General features: G+C 36.9%; 1 protein-coding gene across 2 annotated transcripts in view; it reads left to right on the top strand.

Moving 5' to 3' along the window:
• COL24A1 (collagen type XXIV alpha 1 chain) overlaps positions 1 to 13,116 on the top strand; it is a 154,977-nt gene that overhangs the window by 39,616 nt on the left and 102,245 nt on the right. For both annotated transcript variants that reach the window (XM_074906511.1, XM_074906512.1), the window contains exons 9-14: positions 584 to 637; positions 1,827 to 1,871; positions 4,085 to 4,138; positions 4,830 to 4,874; positions 9,963 to 10,016; positions 12,505 to 12,549. In XM_074906511.1, the coding sequence (XP_074762612.1) occupies positions 584 to 637; positions 1,827 to 1,871; positions 4,085 to 4,138; positions 4,830 to 4,874; positions 9,963 to 10,016; positions 12,505 to 12,549 (297 nt within the window). The remainder of the gene's footprint in view (positions 1 to 583; positions 638 to 1,826; positions 1,872 to 4,084; positions 4,139 to 4,829; positions 4,875 to 9,962; positions 10,017 to 12,504; positions 12,550 to 13,116) is intronic.

Below are 13,116 nucleotides of genomic sequence, written 5' to 3'. Positions count from 1 at the left end.
GATGTTAAGCAATAAAAGCAACAAAAATTACATTTGGATTTGCTTAGGAGGAAGAAGATGGCAAGAAGTTCTATACATTCATGACTAATTCAGTGCTATATTGACCTAATTCTGGAAGAAACAAAAGAATTTGGCTTTGTAAGGACACAAGGCTTCATTAATGAAACATTTAACACATTTGTTCAAACACAGCTAAGAGCAGTGCAAGTACTTCATTATAAGGACCTGTCTCCTATAGTCCTCTTCAATTACTTTTTATAAATACTATCTATGCTTTTGTTATGGAAATAAGGGGAGGACTATTGTACTCCACAAAATCTTAGAGTACTCTTTTTGTAATGCTTTTTAAAGGTTATGTAACTGATATTGGTGGAGTTACTTATGTATGGTGAGTAAATTTTAGGGTGCTGATGCTTGCTCAAAAAGCAGTTTTTCCATGAGTTTAAGCTGTGTCATATGACTAGATGTTAAAAGAGAAATGATAAAACAAACTTCAAAACATGACATTAAAGCTGTTGGTTGTTTCTTTCTTCTTTTCTTCTTTTTTTTTTTTTCCTTTTCCCCCACCTTTTTTTCCACTTAGGGAATTCCAGGAATTGCTGGCAACGTTGGGGCAGTTGGTTACCCTGGCAGGCAGGTGCAGTAACTATACTAATGTCTTTGCAGTTCTGGGGGTTTTCTTGTTTATTTTTTTCAAAAATACCATATCTAATTCTTTTGGAACTACTAATAGTATAAATGTATTTGTTTGCATCCTGTGATTTATCCTTGAAACAAACCTCTTTCACAGGTAGTGCCCTTTAGGTAGTGTTGAGTCTCATGGCTTTTAAACCTGGATGGGTTAGGTGCAGTAATGCTGTATCTTTCTGGAATACATAAATGACATTCCCAAAGTACTGGATGTCTAAACACTTTTTATTCCTTCATAAACCTGTTACGGTTTTATGTGTTTTATCTTCTTTGTATTTCAAGTCCAGAAGCATTAGGAAACTGCCTGGTGTAGTATATTTCCTCCTGATTTCCACCAGTGTATTTACTTCACTGTTGAAACTATTTCTTCAGCCCTTTAGGGAAACAGAACATTACATGATTTATTTTTTTTTTTCCATTTGGGAAGGAGAACCAATAAAGCCAGAAAACAACTTTCTATAAGCACAAACACTTATATATTTTTTTAAATTTACGTATAAGCTAACAGATACCTCAGTCCAGTAATAGAAATAGGAAATAAAGTAGAAATATTCATTATTTTCCCCATATAAAGGTAGATGAGCCCAATTCAACAACTGACTTTGTCGTTTTGTGTCTGCTTAGAGGGTGAATTTGACAAACACTTCAGTGTTTTATTGGGTTAGGTTTATAATTGCTATATATTTTAAAATTGCATTACAATATTTTATATACTAAGGGATGATAACATGTTTGTGTTCAATCACATAAAAAGTTTAGAGCATTTGGACTACATATACTATTCTGACATTAGATTGAAAATAATTGGAAATTTGTCCAAATATAAAAGCTCAATGAAAAATCCTGTGAGATCATGTCCATATAATATCAGATCACTGGGTCTGGAAAAATTTTCCTCTCAGTAGAAATAATTTTAATGTTAAGGAAATTTATCGTTGTCTAAGTTTCAGCCATGAATTAACGGGAGACCTTTCTGAACATGGTCCTAGGGGACTGCTTGATGACACCCTCTGCAGTCCTAATCATTTTAAGAATGTATTTGTCAGTTCACAGTTAACAAATGCTGTTAAAATTATTTTAAATAGAACGTATCTGGTTGTTTAAATTGAAGTACAACTCATGTCTTCTTGTAATAGGGCTTAGCTGGACCAGAAGGTAACCCAGGTCCTAAAGGTATAAGAGTAAGTAAGCATTTTAAGAATTTTGGCATGTGTGTATGTTGTTACCCATATAGTACATTAGAAAGAGGATGAGGAATTTAATTCAGCTTTGCCAGTTGTATGCCAGCTGAACCACTCTACCTTTACAGAATCTACAAATGAGAAAACATAGTGTTTCTTTCAAAATACATGTAAGGATTTAATTATTTTTTTTCCCCCATGATGAGCAGCATAGAGCAGTCTTCCATAGTTGCCCTTCCTCTCACTTGGAATGCATGCAGACAAGAGAAGGAAAGCAATACTGAATGTGGGGGTGTGAAAGCTGGGAGTGAAGAGGAGCCGACATTTCCTGCCTGAAGCATTATTTCCCTAATGGATGCTGTCAAGAAGGGAGACATATCTGACATTTGCAATCTGTAACAGCCACAGAAGTTGATAAAGGGAAACCATCCTGTCACATGAAAAACGTAAAAGTGATCTTGAGATTTTAGAATGGTTCAGTTGTAGTCGTGTATATCCATCCCAGGGTCTGAAGGTTCTTACTGCTCTGCTGATTCAAGGTTTGGTTTGGATTATTCTTGGAGGTGAAATAGGTTGGGTTTTTTCTGTTTGTTTTTTTTTTTTTTCTTGTTTGGTTTGGTTTGGGTTCTTTTAATAGGCATATGAGCATGCCTACACGTGCTTGTGCGTGTATAAGTATTTTTTCAGACTGACTCTCACCGTCAGGCATTAGACATGGGTTTCCAGAAACTTGCATGTTGCTGATTGCACATAGGCTTTGAAGGAGCCTTTTGCTAACTGTTTTCAGGCCCTCAGCTCATGTTGTACAGGTTGTGAAGCAGTGTATTTTGTTCTCATGTACTTATATTAAAATAATATTATTGTGTTGCTAGATTTACTTTTGTCCTGTTTTTTTAATGTAGTTACTAAAGCCTTTATCTGCAGCAACTTTTTAAATGTATGTCTGTTTGGGTTGTTTGTTTGTTGTTTTTTTTTGGGGGGGGGGGGCGGGCAGTAGGATTTAATGTCAATTTTCATTACAGTGATGAGAAAAATTAGTTTGTCAGAATCAAGTGCCAACAGATATTGCACCCTCAGGGATTCTATCTTTTACATTAATTCAGTTAATTTTTGCTCAGATTCCCAATGCATTTCGTGTTGTTCTCCCCTCAACCAACAAGATATTAAGTGATACTAGTCACTTCTAGAAAAGTTACTGCTTCTTTGTTTACACAAAGCTAAGAATGTATGAGTAATTTTAGGGAAAACTATCTGTCAGGTCTTAAGTCTAAGTCTTGTATATGAATTCTACAAGCAACTTCCAATAAAAACGATGACACAGCCCTGCTGAGACATACTATTGTGCCAGGGAGGTGTATAGCAACATGTCTGAAGTATCTTTAGAGCTTTAAGTTTAGGATATTCCTGTGATAAAACTGTTCTTCTCAGAACAGAGAACAGAAACTATAGAAAAAATAAGGGCCTTTATTTTCCTTACTGTCTTTAGGGCTGGATGACAAGATAGGCACTATCTTTCATAATTAAAAAAAAAAAAAAAATATCCAGAAAACACAAATCATTACAATCGGAGGACTTGAGAAAGAGATGAAAGCAAGGGATTCTTCTTTAGTAACTAATAACTATTTTGTTCCAATCTCAGTTTGAATCTGGTAGTACAGAATCTATCTCCACTACTGTTTTTTAAATTGTACTATCATTTCTGCTGAGTCAACAGCATGTTTCTGTGTCCATATAACTGATATGAGAGGATCTATTTCTGACTTTCTGAGGGGAAGGTGGGAGAGAAATGCATTGTCACTGAACTTTAAGAAAAACATTCTGCTTATGACCAGGTAAATTTTCTAGAACTTTTGCATATAGCAATGATCACACATCTTTTCTGATATATTTAATGAATAAAGTTAAGTTCAGTAACTCTTTCATATTTTACTTATTCTAATAAATAATATCTCTGATGCACTTTTGTCTTATTGAAATACTTTCTCAGTACTTCTTTATTAATTGATTCTGTACCCTTATAATAGGAAATTGGTTTTGCTGTTGGTTGGAGAGTAAATCCTAGTCACATTTAAGTTGATTGAGATTTGCTGGTAATTTTAAATGAGCTTGAATTTAATCCCTGAGCCTTGAACCCACAGCTGTCCAGTACTGAGGGACAAGTAGTGTTGGTGGGAAGCAGCCTTGTAATCAAGAATTGTTCTTAACGTGTTTAGGGTTTCATTGGACCTCCAGGTGTGGCAGGACAACAAGGACCTGAAGGAGAAAGGGTAGGTTTAATGGAACACTAAGGAAATGTTGATGTTTGGGTGGTAATACAGTTTATGTTAGAATGGGAAAAAAATGTGCAAGGTATAACCATTTGAGTCTTTGTCTAAAAGCAGAACTGATGTGGAGGAAATTAAATAAATAGGTCATATCCAATTAGTTTAATCAATGAAATGCACTGGTGCAAAAGTTAATTGGGGGCAGCTGTAAATTATTATTTAAATTTAATCTAGAGCTGCAAGGATTAGAGGGTTGGGTTTTTTTTCTTACCACCGAGGTCCATAATGAGTATTTTTCATTGAAGAAATTTTGTTCTCTCAATAATTAATATTTGTCAGTTGTCAGATGATGTTTGTAGTAAAATCAGTCATGGAAATCTTAATCTCTGTCACTGTGCTTGAGCTTTTTCTTGTTTCTCTTGAGAACAAAGGGTGTCTGGCCATGTACTTTGATGGAAGCAGGTTATGACTCTTCATAGTTGTTCTGATGTGGCCATATTAAAGACAAGCAAAGTTTGTGTTTCTGCCCCCTTGTCATAGGACATTGTGTCTATGATTCTTTGCACTTTTTTTTTTTTTTTTTTGTGGTGGTGCTTCTCATGCTGTCTTTTCCAGTCAAATGCAGTTTTAATTAATTGAATCTAAGGTACTGAAGAAAAGAAAACCTACTTATGATGGGTTATTTCTTTCTCAGGGCATCCCAGGCTTCCGTGGAAAAAGGGGTCCTAAAGGGAGACAGGTAAATCTTCTAACACTTGTTACAATTTCTGCTGCCCATGTAAATGCACATGTAATTCTCTCTGTAACTTTAATCAGCTGAAAAATGTTAGTTTTCTTTTTTTTCATAGATATTTTTCTATTGTTTCTAGTTAGTACTTTGCAGTAGTAAAATTCTGTGCAGGTTATAACTACTACATGTTCTGGAGAGAGAAATACTTAATGTGATGAGCCTTGTGGCTCATTATGATATCAGCTACCTGAGGGTTAAAAGATGACAAACACATAAATACATTCTGTAAAACTAGTGTTAGCACAAGGTACAGATACGATGCAAGTTTCGTAAGTCTGATTTTGGTATTGGTTTGAATGCAGATCAGCTGCTTCTAATATCTGATATTTCTGGACTATGGTAAATGAAAGCCATCCTCTACTTAACATACCTTTCTGCAGCTGAGAATAAACACAAATCTGCCAACTATACATTATCAAGGTTTAGATATTTTCTGTGGTATCTCTTCAATGCCAAGTGTTTTGTTTTCTGCTGCAACCTTATTATTTTAGGTCTTTGAAGTTATCCAGGAGTTTCCAGTTTTAACTTACTTGTGGTTTGAGATTGGAAACTGCAATAGGATTCTACAGTTGTGCACTTAGTTGTGTTCAGCAGTTCAGATGCCTTTCCTCTAGGATGTTGAACAGGCTTGTTCAGCAGTAGTAGTGTGATTACCATCGTCTGGCCCTTGATGTATGCTGTGAAAGTTGTGGAGGATTCTGTTTGTTTTGTCTTCTGTGAGGATCTAACACCAGCCAGAAAAAGGCCCTAGCCGTCAACAGAGATCCTTCTGATGTAAAAAAAGACAAGAAGACGAAAGTGTCATTAAGTTAATAGCAGCTTCAGGAAGAGAAGTCTATCAAATTGTTAAGATAAAATTAAAGTAAGAATCTGTTTTTTTAATTATTCAGCTAGCAGGACAGGGTGCTCCCATGCTTGTTGACCACATTGTAGTTTGCTTACAATCTGAATCAAAGGCTACTTTGTGCATGAGTGTTTGTCAAGAAGAGGTCTGTGCTCAGTATCTTGCAGTAGTTAGCAGTGTGTTGGACTGCTGAGTCACGTGAAGCTTTTAAGAAGAACCTGAACTGAAAGAAAAGGCTTGTGCTCAATGTGGGAAAGGAAAAGGAGGTGACAGCAGGGTACTCTGAAAACATGTTTTGCATTATAATCTCATTCTCAGTGGCAGGTTTCATGTGAGACTTCTGATTGCCAGTGTAATAGTTTGTTTCTATCAATCTGTTGGTGCTGTGTGTGCTGTGGTAAGCAGTTATTTTGCATTTACAGCAAGAGCAGTACTTTTATAAGTGCCAGGTTATGCTCTGGTAAGGATTTCTATTCATATAAATCAATTCAGAGAGGTTTCACATAGGTGACAGAGCACCAAAAGCACCTCTGCACAATGTCTGTGATTACCTTTACTCAGTAGTGATTCATCTGTAATGTCATTTCCTCAATCCCAAGGTTCATTCCAAATCCCTTATATGATCTATAAAGTATTTATTTGACTAAAGGCTACTAATATAGGGACCAAACCATGAGAGGAATCACACGGAAGCTTGAAGTACTTTGCTGGACCACAAGCTTAGAGAATGTGTGTTATTTTAACGCCAGACAACGATAGGTGTGATGACAACGTCTTTCAACACAGTGTCCTGGAGTTAACAACGCTGATGTTTTGCAGCAGGACACTGTCACTAAAGAAAATTTGGTATGGGAATTGCATAGTGCCTGAAGTCAGGCTCCTCACCTGGTGTTCTAGGATGCAACTTAGTTATTTGGACAAAACTTCTGTCAATAATAATACTTGGGGAAGAAAAACTATCTGACTGGCAGAGATCCTTCTGAAAGAAAACAGATCCCAGATATGATCTCATTTTTGAAAAGTAATATGAAAGTATAAGAAGAGTGGGTTGTACAAGGGATCATACACCAACAATTCAAAATGCTACTACTTAGCAGGTTTATTGAATAGTTATTCATATTTGTAACATCTCTGGCATATTTGAAATGGAACAAAATATTCAGTTACCAAAATCTTTATTGTGAAAATTACAGACTGAGGATTTGTTTGAATTTTAGATTAGTTTTTCACACAGTAGGCTTTAAAGAAAATATTTCATAGAAAAAGCATTGCATGCTTGTTATATGAAATTTGGCTAGCTCTGCAGTATTTTTAATACATTGTTTGTCCTGTTAGTATGATGCATAGTGTTTTTACAAACAGTTTGACCACATTTGGGGGAATGTTTTTACATAGTTTTGTTCTATATGGTAATAGTTATGAGGAGTGGTCAGTGTGGCAGGACAGACCTTGTAAATTATACCAAGAATTTATTAATCAAAGTCCATTGTAACTGTAAACCAGTTCAGGTTCTATTGTATATTAAAATTATAAATGGTTGTCCTTTGTATGCTTTATGGTAATGTTAAATTCTAATGTTGATTTAATAAAACACATTGCACAGAGTATTGTTATATTACTTACGATTTTAGACTTTTTTGACTGTTCTCCTATGTTGCATTTTCCTTGCATTTTTCTACTTACTAAAATAGTTTTGTCAGCATCAGTTAGAAGACACATGCTGTTGAGGATGAGATTATGATGACTGTGGGTAATCTGTCCTTTTCATAACTCATGCTGTGTGGGTTCCTGCTGTATATAAACCATCATCTGTGACCTGCATCTGTGATCTGGTAAAACACTCCCACTGCATCCTCCATTTCACTTTTAATGCCTTATTTATGTGTTTTAAAAACACTTGATATTTATTTGTGTTATGGCAATTCTGCCTCTTCCAACATCTACCAATTGTAGGCAGTAAAACCAAAATATTATGCTATTAAGGAAAGGGTAGTAAATTAATCTTTGTCTACATCCTATCAGCTGGCAGCTTTTAACAATATAGGCACTGTCAAATACTCGTTTTGCATATGTGAAATTTTACAGTATGTTTTCAGAGTTGTGCAACAATTTGGCCAGTAGTATACTGGTTGAGAATCAAAGAAATCTGCTTTATTAACCACTAAACCTATGAACCTCTACTGTTTAAATGATGACAGTAATAATATAAAGACCTGTAATGTTCGTTGTTACAATTATGGCTATAGATTCTCATTTGTGAGTTCCATAATCAGATCCTGAATAAAAATTTCATTGTTGTGAGGAGCATTCCTATCTTTTTCTTTCCAGGAGAATGCAGGAAAAAAACCCTCCAAACAAAATCAACCCAAAAGATGATACAGGGAGTGTTAACCGTGTCTCAGATTAATTCACAGTATCATACATGATGCTGGAAATTAAGAGCCTATTAAGTTGTTTCAACATATTCGTTTAGCAGTGTGTATGCATATATATACACACACAAAAAGTTGCCTTAACTTTTGTAGAATTTTGGTTTAAGTTATTACTAAAGCTAAATATGCCTTAAGCACTGCTTAAACTACTTTGGTTTATGATACGATTTTTCCACCTCCTTGCCACAGTTTTATATTGTCTTCCTGACTGATATCCATCTAATATTGTATGATGATGCATATCCCCCATTCCATTAAGGAAAGACACAGCTACCCTAAGTCCTGAGCTGGACAGCGATGTGAACGTCCTTCAAACAAGGTAGATCAAAAAGGCCAGACTAATTCTACCTTTGACCTATAGCAGGTTTGAACACAGTTTTAGAGAAGGGAAAGTTTAATGCCTGGAAGTACTGTTCCTGATACACAGGGAGGGGTAAAAAGGCATTCAAACATTGAAAAGACAAAGAAGAGTAGTGTCAAAATTATTGTAAGGATTGAATTTGCTCTTTTTCCCATGGAGATGGACTAGTAATGCTCTGGTGCTTTGCGGCTGATTTCCTGAGGTCAATGCACCTCTCTCTCTCAGTACTCTAATACTGTGTGAGATTTTTCAGTTCCGTGAAATGTTTTTCTTCCTATGAGCACCTTAGTGTGGATTTTTTCCAGGCAGAATCCCTTTCCAGCTTGATATTTTGCAAATATATGGTAGGTTCTTCTGTGGACCTTACAATGTAATTGAAAAGGATGTTGACTTCTCTGTGGATCTGTGCTCCATCCTTTTGCCTAACTTTATACAGCGATAGGAATCATGAAAATAATGCGTGGTGGTGCTTCAAACTAAGAGGATGAGTTTGCTGTTAGCTTTGTGTGGCTCTTCCAGAGAAATAGAGATCTGCTTGGCAATAGTACACTGTTAAAAATTCATGTAAAAAAACCCCAACAACACATTCACAAACAAAAAAATAAATCCTAAACCACTTTTCCCCAGCAACTCGTGCTTCTACAGTGAACAGCATCAGGAAGAAGTAAAATAATCTGTGAAACCCTGAGAAGGAAGCAAGGAAGGTTAGAGCCACTGAAGTGGTGGATTTCCATTTCATTTTGCTTAAACAAGAAATGGAAATTCTGTTTCGAGCTTTGGTGCTTGACTTGGCCGGTCAGATTTCTTTCCTGTCCTGATTATCTAGTCTCTGAAGTCAAAACTCTGCTAAAATGAATGTTGTTTTTCCATGTCTTGTTTGAGTATTGTTTCAGTCTCTAGATGCAGACTAAGTAAGGAAAGTGTTCACATTGGTAAAGACAGTGTTGTGCCAGAAAGATGAAAAATTTTATTTCTAGTGAACATGTGTCACACTGAGACTGCAACTATTAATATTTGGGAAAGAGCAACAAGAGAACAAAAGACAGATGTTTTAGTGAATGTGGTAGGTAACAGGAAAAAAAAAATCCTAAATAGGAAAAGAGACTCCAAGCAAACAGTTCAAGTAATACTTGTTTAATATTGCTCTCAAAGCATTCAGTAATCTGATTTTGCCCTGTGCTTACATTGTGCATAGTTATATCTTTTTTTGGTTATGATTTTAGGAGACAAATACCAGTATTCATCTGAATTGTGCAGCTGAAACTTTCTGCTTCTCCCATTCCTCCATCTCTCTCCCTGAATCCACTTGCTGATGTCCTAATTTCTAATACTATAGGAATTCAGTGTTCAGACCACCCTTTGTATCTTGGATAATACTCACAGTCTCTCTTCTGCTTTAGGGTTTTCCAGGTGACTTTGGAAATAGAGGCCCCCCTGGTCCAGATGGGAATCCTGTAAGTATCAAATTGTGTGTTGATTAACGTGGTAAAATTTATGGCACTCAATATTAGCTCCCCTCCCAAATGGAAAGGAGACTTTTGCCTCAAAAGCAATGTTTTGAAGTCCACGGGAAAATTTTGGACAGTTAATTTTCCATGGAAATTGCTAGTAAAGTTCTGTTTTAAGTAGTGGTATAAAAAAGAGAAAAGAGTCAGAAAGCTGCTGAGAGAACACTGTTTCTGCTGCTGAATGTGCTGACTACCTTGAGAAACAGATACCTTGCTGTCCTCATTGTATTACTGATGAATGTTTCATCTTCAAAAATTCTTGCATTGGATATGACTTTGCATTTTTTATTTTAAACAGTTATTCCAAGATCACCTGAACAAAACTGGATTCTGCATGCATGCCAAAACCCTAGCTGATAGTTGATTTAATCCTTTGAACTGTTACCGAATACAATTATGCTAGTATGTCATTTAGTACATTATAATCAGCATGATAACAGCTTTGTCCTTGGCAGCATGTGCAGGCTAAAGTGCTCTCATGGTATGGTATTCTAACTGTGGCACAGTCACGTCACTTCACTGGCTGCTCTCAGAGGAACTTTGCTGTCTTTCTGTATTTGTAGGGAAACTCTGGCCTGCAGACTCCAAACTCAGGTTTCCTTTGATATGAGAAACCAGTGAAAGGGCTTTGGGCCAAACAAGAGGACAGCAATAAGTGCTGGGCAAAAGAGCAGCTGATTTGAATCTGCTTTTATTCTTGGATGTTTCTTTGGAAACTGCTGTCAGTTTATGTCTAAAGGGGGTTCTGATATGGACCAGAGTCAGCAACGGGGCAGAGATGGTGTCCTTTTTGATGGTGTGCCCTTTCCAGACACCCATCTTAGAAACTTGTTTTAGAAAACCTTACATGAATTTTGCTGGTGGTTTATTGACGTTTGGTGTCAGCATTTTGGAACACAAGAAAAAAAATTACTTTGCATTTCTGGTCCCTGAGGCAAAGTTCCCCTTGAGGAAATGTCAGGTGATGTTAGTATGGTACTTTTCATCTTGAAAGCCCTCGGAGGGGTTGTGGGTGTCACCAGCTGCTTTGCAAATGATGCAAAAAGGTTAGTTCTTCCTTCCCCCTCCTGGTACTCCCAAGTCTCCCTCCATTCCTGATAAAGCAGATATTGTCTTTCCACTGGATCTGCAGAACAACAGTACTTTAATAGAAACAAGCTTAGAAAGCCTGGATCTGAAATTACAGACTTGCACTTTACAGAGAAGCCTGTCTTAATGCAAGCATTTGCAAACAAGTTCCTTCTAATCTGCCAAGACAGCTGCTGATCTTACTGCCTCTCAGACAGGCAGCAACCCCTCTCCCCTCCTCCCCAAAACTCACCCTGCAGGGCTTGTTCAGGCAAAGGGCCAGAGCTGCAGCTGCAGGGGGCTGCAATGCTAATGGAATATTTACAGAGCCTGTTCGTGAGCTGGCAGTGGAGAGCGGGGGATGCCTGGGAGGCCTGTGGTGAGAGGAACTTGAAGGGAAGACATTTCTTCCCATGTGCTGACTTGACACTAAGAACATTTGTCTCCATGCCTCTCTTCTGCTTAACAGAGTAATGCCATCCCGCATTTCCACAACACCCTCTCAGTTCTCTGAGGGTGTTGGTCTGCCAAGGAGGACATTGCTAGAGCATTCAACTTCCCCTGTGGTTAGTCCGGAGGAGATTGGAGAAGGTGTTTGGGCACCGGAGGTGGAAAGAGAGCACGAGGTTTCCTCTGTGACATGCCCAGCAGCCATGCCGTGTTGGACAGCTTCAGGATGGGCTCAGGACATAAAAATTCCCCTTTACTGTGGGTGCTGATGGGCTGCTGTGAATCCTCTGTATGATATCCGTTGAGTAGCAGGTCCGAGGTTCTGGGGCAGCCTGTGCAAAGCATGCTGACCCGGAGGGCTGCAGTACCCCTATCACACAGCAAAGAGGCTTGGCAACCATTTTCCACAGTATTTGGAATTTTAGCTTCTGCTAAGTTAAAATTGAGTGCAACAGAAGCAGTAGTGCTGTTGAATTTGTTACTTCTACATAAAGTGTGAGTACTGTAGTTTGTATCGAGAATTTTTCATAGAGTGTAGCCTTTAATATGCACAGATCTTTCTATGAACTGAGCCAGTGTTCTTATTTATCTTTCAAAGACATCTTAATAAATTCTCATGGTGTTTTTTTTCCACCCCCAAAAAATCATTTTTTCTTCATCCCACTTTAAATATCATGATAACAAATTTCATATTCCTTGGTAATGCAGGAATGATTTCATGGTGCAAATATCTTGAGATCTAATTCCACACAGGGATTTTAATAAGCCCTATACAGTGATAAACTTGGAATTCTTCAGGAACTCTTTATAAAAATCCCAACTGACTTGCTTTGCAGATCACTTTTGTTTATTTTTATCACTGGGAATTTTTTAAAATGGTAAAATTCAGATATTCTAAAATTCACTTTCTTTGAAGGGAATTGTTGGTGGTGTTGGTCCTCCTGGATTTCCAGGACTAAGAGTGAGTACACTTTTATTACTTTGATATGATTTCATTAGAATATGTCTTGTATGTTTGTGAAATAATAAAAACATATATAAGAATCCCAGGGATTTTAAACAGATTTTGTTTTAGTTAGCCATCATTTTACTTAAAATCACTTTACAAAACTGCTGTCATATTGCTGGTATGGAGTACTTCTATACTTTGTTTGGATTTGTATGCTTATTTCTGATCTGGTATATCCAGGATTTTTTTTAATTTATTATTATTATCAAGTTTGCTAGTTTATACCCCTAAAGCCAGTATTAGTTTTTGAAAAAGTACAATACTTTCAAACATCTTAACATCCAGAGCCCTCATTCATTCCTGTATATGGCTACCAAGTTTTAAACAGAATTATTATATCTTGTATACAGTATCATATTCAAATCTTATTATGTTTATATAATAAGGTTGTAATGCTCATTATGGAGTTGCAAACTGTAGCTGTATATATACAGTTGTGCCAGAGAGGCTCCGTGACATGAATGAGTCCTAGGAGGTGGGAAAGACTGATACATTCATACTGTGTAGTCTTACTCCCTT

The sequence above is a fragment of the Athene noctua genome, chromosome 5, assembly GCF_965140245.1.
Source record: "Athene noctua chromosome 5, bAthNoc1.hap1.1, whole genome shotgun sequence".
NCBI lineage: Eukaryota > Metazoa > Chordata > Aves > Strigiformes > Strigidae > Athene > Athene noctua.
Note: the sequence above shows the minus strand (reverse complement) of the source record. Positions and strands in the feature narration are given on the sequence as shown.